Here is a 17675-nt window from a genome sequence, read left to right as displayed (position 1 = left end):
TCCTAAAATTACCCTTACCAAAATACTCACCTTCTGGCAACATCTTCTGGCAACATTCTGGCAATACATTGCAGCAATATCGCGGCAATATCGTTTTTCGTATGTAAATTAGATTTGCGGCAATATTGCCAGAAAGGTGTTGCGGCAATATTGCTGCAAAGCAATTGCAGTACATGTATTATTTCAGGTTTTGCTGAAGCAATATTGGGGCAACACTGCAGTACAATATACATATATAAATTGGTATTTAATAGAAAAAAATTATCTATCAGTCTACTAGTATTACAATTAACAAATTGTGCTGAGGAACATTAAAATCAATAGCATAAAAATCAATAGCATAATAAGCTACAGAGTCAGTAAGAAATAGCTACTTAAGCTTATGCTATTCTTTGAAAAGATAGAAAAATTTTGTTGAAAAAAGCTATGTTTTCGAAACAAGTGGCAACAAAGTTTGAAAAACCATTTTTAGCATATACTAGTAGGTCACAGTCAAAGTCACAAGGTCATTGATCTTGGTGTCATTTGAAAGAACTTAATTAGTGGAATATGCATCCTAAATATGAAGTCTCTATCTCTTATGGTTCAAAAGTTATCACTTATGGCGAAGGTTCAAGTTTTATACAAATAGACAGGACAAAAACAATATGTGCCCCAGATCTATCAATCCGGGCACATAAAAAAATGTGTATATAATGATAAAAAATATAAATATGCCACTGTGAAAATGTCCTGCAACTCTGCATAATTTTTCAAATAACCTTAATTAGCTGATGCCCATCACATATTCCCCAATGCCAATTAATCATGAGTATAATGTATAATATATATAGCTTGTTTGTAATTTCCAACATATACACAGAATATTATTTCCTTGCAGTTATTCAGATTTATGCAATAAATTAATTATATATGTTCATGCATTTAATTGATAACATGCATTCATCTTTTCCTGCAACAATGGTATGATATATATTAGACATACATGCATGTATATACGTAGTACACATGCATCACAAGCACTAGTTGAAATACATACTGTATAATTTTTCTTATTTTATCTCCATAGAATCATTCATCTAAAAAAGAATATGGTTTTGACTTACCAAGTTTGATATATATGCCATGAAAACAGAGTTAGACATTCCTATAATTCTTTCAAAAGGCCATGCCATGGAAACTGCTGAAATTCTTTTTTTCTGGCTATTCCACATTATTCAGTATTACTAGTCATCATGTCTAATCCTATTGTACACAATTAACAACTCCAATTAACTTGATACCATTCAATAATAAAGCAAAACATGCTTGCCTTTGAATTCCCTCCATTTTATTTAAAAAGAGGAAGTAAATGACTGAGCATCCTCACAAATGCATAATGGGTAATCCTAGATCTTCTGGCGACATTCTGGCAATACTGCCAGAAAGTTTTTTTTTTCTGGCAGTATTGCCAGAATGTCACCAGAAGTTGTTTCCGCTAGCGGTGATATTTCACTAACCCAAAAAGCTTGTTTCTGGTGACAAAAATGTGTTGCTGCAATGTTTCCGCAGTATAGCGGCAATATTGCTGCAATAATTTTACTTTAGTAAGGGTAAGAATCCCATGGGAGAATGGTGGTATTCTGAGTCCCATTAACTATCCCACCATTCTCAGATGGGAGAAAAAATGTCAGATGGGATATTTTCTCCATTGGGATTTTTTCTCTGAATTTGTTCAAGTGGGATAAAATCCAACGAACACTGAAAGAAATACCTAGTTAATTTAAAAAGTCTGCCTTGTAAGTAATCATTCTGTTTACTGGCTATAAGATAGTGAGAACTCAGAAGTGGAGTGGGGGTTGTAAATATACTTAAATACCTCCATCATGTTCATGTAGTGGAAGTTACTTATAAATCCTAGATTTACTAATGCTATTTAGTAAATCTACCCAATACTTAGTAAAATTACTTTTGAGGTAGTGATTGTATGGACAGTAAATTTACTAGTCTTATTTTTTCAGTGGATATTGACAACGAGTCATTTTCTCCGATACGTACATTGTTAAACGTGGAATATATTCTATAGATTATGTTGAGTAATTTGTCATTGCCATTTTTTTTATCTAGATAGAGCAGCGACCTTAATAGAACAGGTCCTTTATATTATTTTGTCAAATTGTTATAAAATTAACGTCCCCCGTGTATGGCGTTTTCAGCTTTGCCCTTATGATGTCTCACCTTTCCACGAATTAATCTATTCTAACTGGAACTTTAAATTGTGGTGACAACGATGAAAAGACTTAAGTTCCAACTCTTTGCTGTACGAGACGCTGTTATTGGTTCACCCGAATTTCTATCCCATGTATATTTCAGCAGTGAATGGAAGCTGTGTAAATTTCAGACGCTGATTTTGTAACGTCGAGAATGCCACGCCTTACTGAATTCCGAGGTTACATACTATCAGTTTTCTTGCTGATACAGTGGCAAATTAGAGGTACTGTGAGCAATGAGCTCAAGCTCACTAAATGATACCACCCGCCTCCCATATGAATATAATGGGAGTGTCCATGTTTTGTTGTGGAAAACCAAAAATATGTGTCAGATCAAAAAGTAAAAGAGGAGGTGCAAAATGGCAATATATATATGTAATAAAGATCCTGTGAAAGTTTCATCAAATTTCATTCAGTGGTATGAGAGGAGTTGCGGATAAGATATGGGTACCCCAAAGCGTAACAGACAGACAGACGAACGGACATAACGATTACTATATACCTGTTTTTTAAGCGGGGGATCTAACAAGACGCGTGGCGACCAAATTTTACACCGGTATATTTCTGGTGGCAGGTTGTAGCAATGCTGCAATAGACAGAGTTTTATTAAAACGGGGACCATGTGTAGCAAAAAAAGTTTGAGTTGTTCCAGAGAATAGTACGACGGCGTATTCGTGCCGTATTGACAATGTAGAAAAAAAAATTAAAATCGTTTGAACGATTTATAATATCGTTTGAACGATTCATAAAATCGTTTGAACGATTTATAAAATTGTTTGAACGATTTAGAAAATCGTTTGTACGACTTGAATAGAGAATCGTTTGTACGACTTAGAAAATCGTTTGTGCGACTTAGTTCTAAAATCATTTGTACGATTTAGAGAATCGTTTGAACGATTTTTTTAAAATGATATTTTTTAAATCGTACAAACGATTTTTTAAATCGTTTGTATGGATTAGGAGATCGTTTGTACGATTTGTTATATTGTTTGAACGATTTTTAAAATCGTTTGAACGAATTTTTAAATCGTTTGAACGATTTTTCAAATCGTTTAAACGATTTGTTAAATCGTTTGTACGATTTTGAAAATCCTTTGTACGATTTAAAAAATCGTTTGTACAATTTTTATTTCTTGTTATTACACGTAGAAGAAGCGTAGTCATAGGCGTAGTCACAGGGGGGGCAGCGGGGGCACTAGCCCCCCCACTTTCAGATCTGGGGGGGCAAGAGTATGTCTGTGCCCCCCCACTTTTTAATGAAGAACAAAATCACAGCTATTTTGAAATAATATTAATACATAGTTGTATAAGAAAATTGTGTAAAAAAATTGAAATATTGAAATTGAAAGTAACTTGCCTTTGTGAAAAAGTTGGCCACTACCCCACCCCCCCCCCCCCCACCCCCCCACGAAATCGGATTTTCGAGTTTGGTAATTGTAACTTTCAATCTTGTTTTTTTTTTTTTTTCTTTTTTTTTTTTTTTTTTTTTTTTGCTTGTCAAATAATTTCTGGCAGTTGAGCCCCCCCCACTTTTAAGTTTTTTTTTTTTTTTTTTTGCTTGTCAAAGAATTTCTGGACTTGAGCCCCCCCACTATTAAGGTTTTTTATTTTTTATTTATTTATTTTTTTTTTTGCTTGTCAAAGAAGAATTTCTGGACTTGAGCCCCCCCACTTTTAAGTTTGTGACTACGCCTCTGGTAGTAGAAAACCTTGCACAAGTAGAAAATGTATCCACGCATAGTTTTAATGAATGACACGATGGGTGACAGAGAAAAATTGATCAAGAGATATTTCAAGATGGGTTTCACTTTTTCGGAAATTGCACAGATCCTTTCGCAAACTCACCGAGTCTTTGTTAGGGAACGAACGTTGAAAAAGACGACAGCTAAGTTGGGACTGTTCAGACGTAAAAACAAATCCGACATAAGGGATGTAGCTCTTTTCATTGAGGAAACACTTGAGTCATGTGGTCAATTGCAAGGATACAGGTGGTTGTAGTGGAAAGCGATTATGGCAGGATTTACCGTTTGTCAAGAAGATATTCGATGTCTTCTTTCTATACAAGATCGGGAGGGAGTGTGTTTAAGGAAAACACACAAATTAAGACGAAAATTGTACACTAACAAAGGTCCAACAACAACAATATTCAATTTCATACCGTTTAATGAACAAGATAAAATTTATCATGAGTATTTCTGTACCTGTTATAGTCAGCAGCGAAGGGACTTCTATGTGCAATAGCTTTACCAGGTTTCTTATCCAGTATGCTTCAGTTCCGAATCAGAAGAAAAAAAATCGTACAATCGATTTTCTAAATCGCACAAACGATCGATTTTTTAAATCGTACAAACGATTTAACAAATCGTACAAACGATTTTACAAATCGTACAAACGGTTTAACAAATCGTACAAACAATTTTCTAAATCGTACAAACGAATTTCTAAAGCGTTCAAACGATTTTCTGAATCGTTCAAACAATTTGTAAAATTGTAAAAACGATTTTTTTTTAAAAATTCTCTACATTGTCAAATTGGCACGAATACGCCGTCGTAGAATAGCTTTCTTCAGGCAAACTCGTTTAGATATAAATATACATAAATATGGGTTTGGCGTTTCACTATCCCCTTACGGATGTAATTTTGTTTGACAATTTTTTAAATATTAATTACAAATCAATAGAATTTAACCTTTAAACACAAATAAAAACAATATTTTATTTTTCCAACAACCATCGCACAACGATTTTAATCACTGTAACCATAATTATATATACATGTACATTCATACAAATTTAACAAAAAATTTGCAAAATGTAGATACTTGAATGTAGAATTTACAAAATGTCAATCTTCACTTGAATGGCCTGTAAGCATTTTGGGAACCCGGAATAAATCCTGAATAGGGTAAAGTCGGTCCACCAGCACGCGCAATATGCCCGATGTGTCTACCAAGTGGTAAAAAATGTCTTATATTACGATGACCCCGAAGAGATAAATTCAAAAGACCTGACACACCTCTAGGGACCTGTCGGAAATTTCCACCAAAATGAGTTGCATGTTTTACATGTAGTCTATTGGTGAACGACGAATGAGGGACAAAGGGGATCCTCCCAACCACTGTGTTGACAGGTTGTCTTGATGTTATTAGAGGCGGTCTCTGTGAACCAATGGTATTACCAAAAGCTAGAATATTTGAAGATGTTTGGGGCTGTATTATTGAATTACCTATATTAAGTAAGTGTTGGGCATTTGTAACTGCAGGTCGTCTACTCCTCAATCCTCCTGTTGGTCCAAGAGATTGGGATGCTAAATTTGGACGTCGAAGATTTAATACATTGAAAAGATTCGAAGTAATTTGTGATGTTCTCGAATGTACTACTGAATTTCCTAAATTTAATAAATGTTGGAAGTTTGATGGTGCTTGTCGTGAAGATATATCAGAAGTACTATCTCTTCGTATAGGAAGGTTGAAAATAGTTCTCCTATCAGGAAATGGCTCAACAGGTTCAGATGTTAAGCTTGGTTGTCGGCGATTGAATGCAGAGTTAAAATCAATGTCTGTGGCAGGACCGTCAAACTGACCTTCTATGGCGGCCGTCAAAAAGGGTTGGTTCCTAGGTCCGTCTGGATCGGGAATAGCTACAGCAAAAGGGCGTGGATTCTCTCTAATAGACCTTACTGGTTCAGAAAATGGATCCAGTCTTCTTGAACCTTGTCTGAAATCTCTGTTTTGATCTGTGAATCGATCAGGTGACAATAAACTACGTGATACAACAGGAGATGTTATAGGAGGTAGTACACGGGAAGCAGGAGAAGGTGCCATTGGTGGTATAAAGGGAACACTGGACAGAAAATTTCTTCCATTGGATGACCCCAATGGACCATTATCATTTCCATCAAAAGGTCCTATTGGTCCATTATTTCTCCCACCAAAAGGTCTCATTGGTCCGTTATCTCTTCTATCGAATGGTCCGATTGGCTCATTATTTCTCCCACCAAATGGTCCCAATGGTCCGTTATCTCTTCCATCAAATGATCCTATTGGCCCATTATTTCTCCCTCCAATTGGTCCCATTGGACCGTTATTTATTCCATCGAATGGTCCTATAGGCCCATTATTTCTCCCATCAAATAGTCCCATTGGTCCGATATCTCTTCCATCGAATGGTCTTATCGGTCCAATATCCCTTCTATCGAATGGTGCTATCGGTCCGTTATCAGATCTATCAAATGGGCCTATTGGTCCGTTATCTCTTCTAATGAATGGTCCGATTGGTCTGTTATCTCTACTACCAAAGGTTCCTATCGGTCCGTTATTTCTTCTATCGAATGGTCCGATTGGTCTGTTATCTCTACTATCAAATGGTCCTATTGGTCTGTTATTCCTTCCATCAAATGGTCCGATTGGTCTGCTATCTCTACTACCAAATGGGCCTATCGGTCCGTTCTCTCTTCCAATGAATGGATCGGTTGGTCCTATGTCACTTCTATCGAATGGTCTTATCGGTCCATTATCAGTTCTATCAAATGGGTCTATCGGTCCGTTATCAATCCCTTCGAATTGTCCCATCGGTCTGTTAGCTCTTCTATCAAACAGCCTTATGGGACTATTATCAATTCCATCGAATGGACCAATTGGTCTATTATTCCTTCTTTCAAATGGTCCAATAGGACTGTTATCTATTCCCCCAAAAGCAAATCCTCTTCTTGGAATGAATCTGTTTTGAAACCCTGGAGATATCCTTCTATTGAAATCGACTTCATCTACCGCATCAGATACATCATCGATGTTTACGAGGAAAGATATCATGAAGCTGCCTCTTGGTCGCCTATTTGGAGAGCGTTGAAAAGCGCGTGTCAATTCCCTTGAGACTGGGGATATGGAAAATCGTGATCCAAAGGGTCTCACCAAAGGAGAAAAACGTGGTTGAAAGAAAGGAGTAAATGAATTTCTATCCATTCTATCGAACTGATCATCAAAAACCTCATCTCTTTGATCATCAAACATAGTATCCCCTCTTCGATCATCGAATCGTTCATCAGATCTATCAAATCTATTCCCAGGATCGAATCTATTGCCAAAAGGGTCATCTCTTTGATCAAAAAATCTTTCTGGACCAAATCTATTATTCCAAGGCTCATCAAAACGACCATCTCTTCTCTCAATTAAACCAGCACCAGGACTGAATCTATTATTCCAAGGATCAGCAAAACGGCCCCCTCTTATATCATTGAAATCAGGACCGCTGAATTGAACTCCTCTTCTCAAGGTACCTAAATTGTTGTCGGTAGTTCCAAAAACAGGAGAAAGTACTGTCGGTCGAACAAAACTTGATGAATCTCGGGGACCAAGAATATTAGAAGGTTCACCTAATCTACGTGTTGTATCCTCACGGAATGGAAAAGATTCTTGATTTTGTTGATTACGAGTGTCGAAACGTGGCAGTGGCGGTAGGATACTGGCGCTCGGGCTAACTATCAGTGGGCCTCGTCCTGAAGTGACAGGATCAAAATTTCTTGAAATAGGATCAAACTGTCTAGGGAGAGCAAAATTATTTCTGATGAAATCTTCCTGTAAGCGTTCATCTAGAGATGAAGGTAAATTCGAACCTCTGGATGAAGACAATGGATCTAAATTTCTTGGAAAATCGGCTCCATTGTTAGAGTGAAATTGCGCCCTTGGACGGACAACACGGTCACCTTGTTCTCTAATATCTGAAAAGAATGGGGTGCGCCTTTGCGAAGACCTGGGAAGAAAATTGCTGAATGTTGATCTCGGTGCAAAGTTATCAAATCCACTATCAAAAGTTGGGGATTCTAAGGGTCTTGTAGAAATGGGACGAAACTCGTCAAAAGTAGACATACGGGAAGGCTGATTAAATATATCGCCCCTGTCCCTTGGTATCCCTTGGAAACTTCTAAATTCAGTGTTATCAAATCTTCTGGTCCGACTGAAACCTGATGGCTGGTTTAATTCATCGCTCCTTCTAGTAAATATACTTATAGGTGATCTGGGTGTAAAATCATTGAATCCACTGAACCCACGGAAATCAGGTAAGTTGTTCCTTCTCAGTGGATCCCTGGGAAGGAAATCATCAAAGCTTGATCTACGTACAAAATCATTCGTCACACTAGACGCTCCAGGTACAGGATTTTGATCCAGTCCAAATGTTTGTGAAAAGCTGTTTCTTCTATCTTCATTTAGTGGTCCAGGAATGGTAACTCTGTTAACGGTTAAGGGATTATTTGATCTCATTGTAAAAGATGAAATAGAAGATCTTCTTTGATTTTCTCTCTGATTGAAATCAGGCTGAACACTACTAGTGAAAGGAGATCCTACTACAGTTGGTCTGGACACCAGAGGAAGGTTACCAACGCCTGAAGACAAGGCACTAAACTGTCTAGATGTTGTTCCAAATCTACCTTGACCACCAGGGACTCCTGAATCCCCATTTCCAATGTTTGACAATATACCAGAGACTGGACCTCTTGGAATTATACCCCCGGTTGCTGCAGTATTCACTATATGGTGTAGAGGAGATCTTGGGATGGAAACTGTATTAGAAAATGTTCTTAATATAGAGGGATGTATTGGACCAGGCAATTGGCCAGAAGAGAACAGAGATCGTTGGACGGCATTCACGGTGCGTTGGTTAGTGTTGACAGCTACCTGACGTGCGGCACTAGCCGCAGAATGAAGTTGATTTAAACCAGAATTGATTCCTCCTGCTGTAGAGGGGATTCTTAAGGACGCTGCCTGCTGTGCAAGACCAGGATGAGGGATTCTTCCTCTAGATACAGCGTGATGAAGAGCAGCAACGGGATGAAGAGGAATCTGTGGAACTCGGTTAATGTTGGCAAGTGCAGAACTCAGAAAACCCGCGGAACGACCTTGAGTTAAAGAGGACACGTGTACGGGACTTAAAGGGCCCTGTCCACCACTAACACGAGTCTGTTGCGAGACAGCCGTTTCAGAACTTTGTCTTAAGGATCTTGGAAGAGTATTACTGGGAATTGCAACTATTGGTGCTCTGGGTATAAGAGATCCTAGGTTTACGTACGTCATATCCTGTCCAGTACCTGATTGACCCACAGTGCTTCGTCGAATTAGGGTCATAAAATCGTCGAAGCCAATGACTGGAACTTCAGATGTTTGAGTTACACTCCTAGAGTGCATTCCGTGACCGATTCCTGGAGATCCCCCGGGGAAAGGCACGTTTGGTCCATTGGGTAGTTGAAACCGATTCTGTCCACCATTTTGCCTATTAATTTGGGAGAGTAAAGGACCAATAAATGGTTGAATGCTCTGGGACACAGGCGTTTCTGCTATAGGTATATATATTGGTTCAAATGGCACTTGATTTCCCTGATTTCGGGGTTCTGGTTCTGGAAAAAGTCGGAGTGATCCTGCAGAACTACTCAGTTTAGCGAAGCAGCCTGTAAAAATTAGATAGACATTATCTTTTCAAACATGCAGAAAAATGTTTTTATAGTACACCATTATTTACAATAAAGTTTAAGCCAGCCTTCAATTCCCTTTCAAATGTGTAATAGCGCTTATGAAAAAAAAGTTGTGGTTAAGCCCTTGCTTTTATTAAATTTGACTTCTGAATCTTCTATCTTCATGATCAATACATAAAGGTAGGGTCGGGTGTTACTGTTCAGCGGGGGATGCTTATTCCTCCTAGGCACCTGATCGCACCTCAGAACTATCAGGGGCTTCATGATTTTGCTCTGTTTATACATTTATATATATATATTTTTTTAGATCTTTTGAGGACGATCATTATTCGTTATCCTCACCTTTATAATTATTATAATAAAGGAATTAATCAGTTAATTATCTTCATCCATATGGCTTTCTGGCGATTTTGATGATTACTGGAATCGTAAACTGAGAAATTCGTCTTTACTTCTTGATTCATTTTGATAAAATATTTCTAATTATTCACAGAGTGTAGCCCTGTCTGATTTTGAGTTTTTAATTTATTGCGTACAATGGAGACAAATTTATGAATGAGAATCTGATGTCGACTGGAAATTCAAATTTACATTTTGTATTTAGTGCTACATTGATGGCTCTCCTTATTAGTTATTTGTTTCAGTGCAGATCTTAAACGTTCAAATTTACTATATGTTTTTTTGGTTATCTCTAAATCTCAAACACAATTATAGATGCTTGGCAAAAGTACCATTCAAGACGTTTAGTTTAAAAATAATATTTTTTTCTATAAAAGGGTATTTTCTACAGATTTTTTAAAAAGTCCTAAAAAATAAAAATATAAAAAAATATAGAACGACTTTTTAAAATCAATACTATGTTTTTCACTTGCATTCTCATAAAATGAAGTCCTTTAACTTTCTTCATTGATGTAAGGATTATAATTTTTCTAGCTAAGTATTGTTTTTCTTTCTACTAGTTTGAAAACTTTGGTCCTTAAGTATTTTAAAATTTTTCGGATCTTGCATCAAGTTAATTTTTTTATATAGGCCTACAGTATAAGGCCATAAGTGAGTCGTAATTGCATTTTCATACACTTTATATTTCACTAAAAAAAAAACCAATTCTTATGAAAAAAAAAAATTATTGTGAAGTCAATTTTAGCCCTATTTCCATGTTGTTGTTTTTTTTCACTAAATCAGAATGTAGAATTGTTCAAATTTTCTTGCCTTGTATAATGCTGAACAAAACGATAAACTAACCAAATTTCTATGATTTTCTAAACAAAATAGAGTCGTAAAAAATGTAGTTTGCATTTTATGTATTGTTTGATATCACCGCAGTGCCTACAGATAAAATTATTTTGAAATTTTATCAAAAAACTTCAGATAATTCTGCATTTTGTGGTGATTTAGTCATATAAAATGATCAAGAAAAATGCATTTTTCAATGAAATATAGTGAAAAATAAATTATGACTCACTTATGACCAGGTACTGTACATGTATATTTTTTCGTTTCACTTATAAAAATGCATTAACAAGGGTAAACTCCATTTTTGATGAAAGATTCCTCTTACCAGATACACATAGAATTAATATTCCACAGCGTATCATGTTGACTTCGTCTTTCTTCCATTTCATTCTGCAAAAACTGGAATCCGCTGAATGATGAAGATTTTATAAGCGCGACATTCTCTTATGTCATCAGAGAGTCGACATGATCTATTTCAAAACTTTTGTTTTTCTGTCATACATATTTCAGGGTTGTTGTTTCCTTGTAAATTGTCGGGGTCAATCAGAAAATCAAAAATCTATCTAATCGAAGTGGTTGTAAATATTAAACAGTTTGTAATCTGTGTTTGTGATGCACTTAAACATAAAAATTGAACATCAAAAAGTCTCGTTATTTCCGCATGTCGCTTCATCGATAAATTGTTGCAAATGTCAGTCAGTTCGTACGTTATTGTCATTCGATTATAAGATCTGTACATATTTGAGAGTTCAATGCTTTTTGGAAACTGGAGGCCATACAGATCCGTGATTTCACATTTCCGGAATTTTGAAAAAAAAAATTTCCCTTGTTTTCATATTTTTTCTTGGCATCAATCATTATATAAAGGCAAAAATCTTTACTTTTTCTCTCTTTTTTTTTTTAAAAAGACAAACCATTCTTACGGAAGCCCTGGAGGGACATTGACTTACTTGTTATGACTTATTTGTTATAACTTTTTTATTTTGACTTATTTGTTATAACTTTTTTGTTTTGACTTATTTGTTTTGAGATTTTTTTTTTGTTAGTTCTAACTAAGTGTAGGTAAGCTATTGAGAACTATTATTGTAGTTTTGTAGTTAAACGTACAAAACTGATGTAATTACTAAATTTTTATCTGGTAATTACTTGATAGATATTGACTTATTTCTTATGTGTTTTGACTTATTTCTTATATGTTTTGACTGAATTCATGTGTTTTGACTTAGTTCTTATGAATTAACTTTGATTTCTTGTTATTTTGAATTTGTTATGACGAGTTTAGTTTACAAAAAGTGGTGTGAAAGGTGAAGGCAACGTATAGTTTCAGAAAAAAGTCCTTGAATTTATTACTAGCGACAAAATAAAATAGTAGTGATTGTCAATTTGTCAATCATCATGCAAACTGGAAGTTACATATAAGAATTATGTAATAACTTTTAGAAAATAAGAATTAAGTAATAACAACAAAAAGAATATAAAATTTACTTTAGAAATTACAACTACAATGGACGTTAAACTACAATTTGTAAATCAAAAACCACAGTTAAAATAGGACTAAATATCATTTTTATCATAAAAGTAAGCCAAGCAACAGGTTTTCAGTAGCTTTCTTACACTTAGTTTTAACTAGCAACGAAACATTCACAACAAATAAGTCAAAACAAAAATGTTATAACAAATAAGTCATAACAAGTAAGTCAATGTCCCTCCAGGGCTTCCGTACATTCTAGATTCTTTATAACAATTAGAATTTAAAAAATGGAAATGTAAAAAAAAAAAAAAAAAAAAAAAAGTTTTGTTACGTGTAAAAATGATCGTGGTTTGCTAGCCTTTGTTAATAAAAACAATCAAAATTCTTTAATGTTTAAAAGCATCGCATACTCGGACTGGTACTTTCTTTTGACAATCTTCTTTTCAAAAAAAAAAAAAAAAAAACGAATGTAGCTTTGTATATATATATATATATATATATATATATATATATATATATATATATATATATATATAAAGCAAATTTCATGAGAAAATGAGATTCTGAGGGTCACACATTCCGTGCTCGGTCGATATGTTTTGTGCTCGGTCGATATGTTTTTAATTTTTATGTTACATGTAGGTCGATATGTCTATGGATCGACCTCATGAAAGGACCACATTTATACAATATATACGATAAACAAACAAATAATTCTATTTTTATCGGTTGTATAAAAAAAACCCGTGCAAACAAGAGAGCCTTTCAAAGTTGTTAATTCCGCATTTTCTTCAATGGCAAAGATACCAAGTAGAAAACAGTCAAGTGTGGAAATGACCAGCTTTCATTTTCGCCACCTATTTAAATGATATTTGAAAATTAAAAAGAACATTTGGTGGGGGGGGGTGAATTGAATTTAATTTTATTATTAAAATCCATTAAAATGCACTTGGCTTTGCCTGGAGTGTTTTTTTTTTACATAGCGATTGTACATGTATGTGATGTATTACGAGTTCTCTCCCTTACCCTATTCATCTTAAAAGTCTGCAACATACTATACATATATTCTTACTAAAATACAAGGCTTTGATTTTGTGGTCTTAATTTTAACAAACCTTTGAGAGTTTAATTTCATTTTCATTTCTTGTAAAATGATTCTTTATAAATATTTAATTACCCCCCTTCCCCAAGTCTAGCAAAGATTATTTTCCAAGTCGAGCAGGTACTCAAAATTCATGGCAATACCCCCATCCCCAGCAAATATTGTATAGGAAAATTCAACAAGGCCTTAATTTTAATGAATTTGGTAAGTCAGGGATATAGTTCTTCGTACGATAAGAAGATTCAGGTCCAGTCGCGCCCAAAAATGTCCGCATCGAAGGGGGCCACCGAAATACTGTTACGACACCTACAGAGCCTATTCAATTTTAACTAATTTTGATATTTTGCAATTGAATCATGAACTCATATTAACTTTATTGCCAGCAAAGATTTGCACTTAAATTAACAAATAGACATCACTGTTTTCTTATTAGATAAGTCGTCGAACATTGACCAAGCCATGTTTTACTCAGAACTTTACTCTCATTAGTATTCATAAGTTTCACATTAAAATTAGCTCACGAGTGTTTCTGGTTAAGAAACTAGCCACTTGCCGTTTTATAGCAGAAAAACCGTAAAATTCGAGCTAGTTAAATCAAAGGAACTAATTGGTGGAGATAAATTTATTGCGGACACACTGACCATTTTTAAGAAAGAGTTTCTGGATATAATCGTCGATTATCAGCCCTAACTGTCCCCTGATGTTTTAGACCCGTGCCTTTCATTCAACTTTCATCCACACGGCAGGATACTAAAATTTGGTTTTCATGAAAACATCTTTCATTTTCCTCACAAACTCTGCCACATCAATCAATCTAACGAGGTCCAGCAAAACGTCGTGAATTTCATTGAGGAAAAAAATCCCATGTTTCGAGAGTAAAAATTAAGAAAACGTGTGCTTTGTACTTTTGAACTGCTTAAAATAAGCCTTTAATCTTCACCCAAGAGATTTAGACATCGTTAGTCCAGACGTTCCTTGAGTGCACTCGTAACATCACCCGAATGAATGAAGGCTAACCCACGAGTTGGCAAAAACCTTGACAGATTCACATCCAAAACACTTCTGATTTCTTCCCTGGACTTTACTTTTCTAAGCATTATTTCCAAAATCTCGTTGTTCGGAAATAATTGCAAAGTTTCTTGTATATATGTTGCAGACTACATATAATTTTATGTAACTAAGCCGTTCAAGAAATACAAAATGAGAATAACGACTATATTGTGTAAATTATAGCATTAAAAATTTGGTTTACTTTAGTTCAAGAACAAAGGTATGTTTAGGATGTTCTTTGAACTTAAGTTCATGAATAAATTCAAATTATACAGAAAACGCCTCATATCTGACTCAGCAATCAAAAAATAGGACTACCATATAATTAAAATGATTTAAGCTTACACGGAGAGCAACTAGGATTTATATTACAACACAAAAATACGAAGCTGAACTTCGGGGAGACCTTTTAATGTTTTATAGCAATTCGATTTTCCATGAAACAAGATATGTCAATTAAGTATTAAAACCCTGTCAAGCTTTGTGGTCCCTCCGAAAAATATCGTTTTACGTGATCCGTAAATCAAATATGAACATTCTAGGAACAAGGCGAAATTCGGCATCAAATCGAAGGGGATATGAGGCCTAATGGATGTACATTTCTACTTTTGTTTCCCGTTGTTTGTGATCATGTTACAACTCATAAATCACCTCATTTTCTGTAAGTTAATTGTCTCACAATAAGTAATATTGATCCTAAGAATTGACTGTAATTTGGCAGATTGTGCTTTTTAACTAATCACCAACATTTTTTTTTATTTCCATTTTTCTTTCGCCCCCTTGAATCTATTTCATTATTGAAGAATCAAATTTCCATTTGACACTATAACCCGAATGAGAGGTAAATATTGGATTTCATTCAGATTTATGAAATTTCACGAGTCCAAGTGAATTTTACATGCATCATGATGTTGCCTGTATATTAGGTACAGTTTTAAACAGAATATTTCCATTTCTAATTTTTTTTCTCTGTGATAACTCTTTGAAAGTTAGGGGTAGTTTATGTCTTGATAATTCTGCCGGAATGTAAATTAGGCAGGTCGATAGGTCGGGAGCTAAGGAGGCCTAATGCGCATGCAATTCTCGTGCGCATCTGTCTCTGTGTCTGACGCTAAGGAGGCCAAACATGCATGTAAATCTCGTGCGGCTGCCTTTTTGTTTGACGTCGGTTGGCGAGGACTATTGAAATTGACATGGAAGTCATCGTGTGATTTAAATCTATTTATCTACATTTTTGAAGTCTAAATCTACAATTTTATCTCACATTGAAATGGAAATATAAGGAATCACTGTCTAGTTAGGAGGGTATGTCAGGGACATCAACAATAGTGGGAAACATGGGATAATTTAAGCATAACGGGCTCTTCGCCCGTTATGCTTAAATTATCCCATGTTTCCCACTATTATTGATGTCCTTGCCATACTCTCCTAACTAGACAGTGATTCCTTAAATATAGAAAGTACTTACGTCTGTTTTAAAACGCGAATTTATAATTTTACAATACATGTACTATGTATTTTGCTCAATGAATTTTTTCTCTCGAATGAACTTGCAAAAAATTAATAAATAAAATAATCAAAAATTGACTAGGGGCCTATACAATTATTGCTGTTTTTGAGGTCAATACAATGATTGTAGCCATCTGAGGAGTACAATATTCACTGAGCCCGAAGGGCGAGGTGAATATTGTACTTCGAAGATGGCTAAATCATTTTATTGACCTCAAAAACAGCAATAACTGTTTTATTATATGATTCACTGATAAAATTATACAGCTCATTACTTGTTTGTATTTAATTAAGTCCTAGCCAAATACAAGAGTCTGAGAGAAGCAAAATTAAAATGTAAATAAACCTTAATAGTCGTGGCAATTTGAAATGTTTTTTATCAATTTTAGTTGCTATGAAAAAAAATATGTCAGTCTTTTTTATAGGATAGATTTTTAAATGAAGGAATTATCAGTATTATCAGGGAAGACAAACAACCAAAAAGTAAAAATTGTTGTTCAATAAAAGTGTTGGAGGGGGTCCCTGCATCCCCTCTTACCACCCGAAAATATATGTTCGCTTATGTTTTGTTCACATGAAAAAAAGTCATAGTTGTTTAAATATAGCTTTCCAAAACGATTTGTATCAATTTGGAATTTCCCGATCTACTTTTAGTTCAATGTAGAGGAAATAAATCCTTGTATTCACCTGGAACGTCACATGCAGGTCAATACAACGTAGTATTTTGCTAACATAGTTGGATATCAGCCAATCAGAGAGATGGAAATTATTCAATTATATAATAAAATGTTTTATTCAATATTAAACCATTAATTTATTCAGACATAACCAAACATTTTTTCACAAATAAATAGCACTTTTCAATTTCATGCAATTCCAGGCAATTTTGCCTTGATTTCACGTGTTCAACATATTTTTCCTCTAAATACAAATACATGACTATATACATGATAGTAACTTTCAAATTCATCTTTAAGATAGTTGAAAACAGACACTGTTGATTGTTGTTATAGTTAATTTTAAATTGTCTGAATTCTAAAACATTAATGTAGCACATATATCTTATTCTTTAAATTGTACAGAAAAATTATCTGAGTATTAGAAACTGTGAACAGAATGCTAGAAAGTCCTTGACTTACTATCATTTGGGTCATCTACATAAGCACCAATCATAGCCATGAAGTACCACCCACACCGCTTTCAAAAGCATAGAATGGAACTAATTGTACATATTGCTTTTACATAATTTGTTAATTGATAGCCTTGTATATGAGGAATTTCTCAGCATCCATAACGATTTCCTTTTGCCAGTTAATACAATCCTCTGAAGTCCGGAATCTGCAACATCCATTCACATTTTCTCAGTCAGGGGTACATGTAGTAGATGAATTGAAATGGGGAAGGTAGATTTCCGAGTTGCCAGAACAATATAGGGTGTTCGGTTATCAAACACCTTGTCATAGGATCAAGAATCAAGTCCTATAGTCCAAATTTGTGTTTCTTCGGGAAATGAATTAAATTTATCATACTAGTAAACCGAAACTTTAAAAAATTAAAAATAATTTCTAAAAAATGCACTGAACAATTTTTATATTTTCAA

At 34.8% G+C, this 17675-nt stretch overlaps 1 protein-coding gene across 1 annotated transcript; it reads right to left on the bottom strand.

Moving 5' to 3' along the window:
• Nucleotides 1–4946: 4946 nt before the first annotated feature.
• On the bottom strand, nucleotides 4947–11332 carry LOC134271125 (uncharacterized). The gene is made up of 2 exons (XM_062753376.1): nucleotides 11269–11332; nucleotides 4947–9686 (listed from the first exon to the last, which is right to left on the bottom strand). Exons 1-2 carry the CDS (start codon nucleotides 11330–11332, stop codon nucleotides 5101–5103), a joined length of 4650 nt encoding a protein of 1549 aa, XP_062609360.1. The 3' UTR covers nucleotides 4947–5100.
• Nucleotides 11333–17675: the final 6343 nt, after the last annotated feature.

Source organism: Saccostrea cucullata, unplaced genomic scaffold (assembly GCF_032062105.1).
Source record: "Saccostrea cucullata isolate Sc308-1 unplaced genomic scaffold, CSIRO_AGI_Scuc_v1 ctg704, whole genome shotgun sequence".
NCBI classification, from domain to species: Eukaryota; Metazoa; Mollusca; class Bivalvia; order Ostreida; family Ostreidae; genus Saccostrea; species Saccostrea cuccullata.
This window is presented reverse-complemented; position numbering and strand designations above follow the sequence as displayed.

Coding starts and splice junctions, on each gene's coding strand:
- LOC134271125 (XM_062753376.1), bottom strand. CDS start 11,332: ATGAAATGGAAGAAAGACGAAGTCAACATGATACGCTGTGGAATATTA. Junction 9,687..11,268: donor ATTAATTCTATGTGTATCTG/GTAAGAGGAATC, acceptor TAATTTTTACAG/GCTGCTTCGCTAAACTGAGT.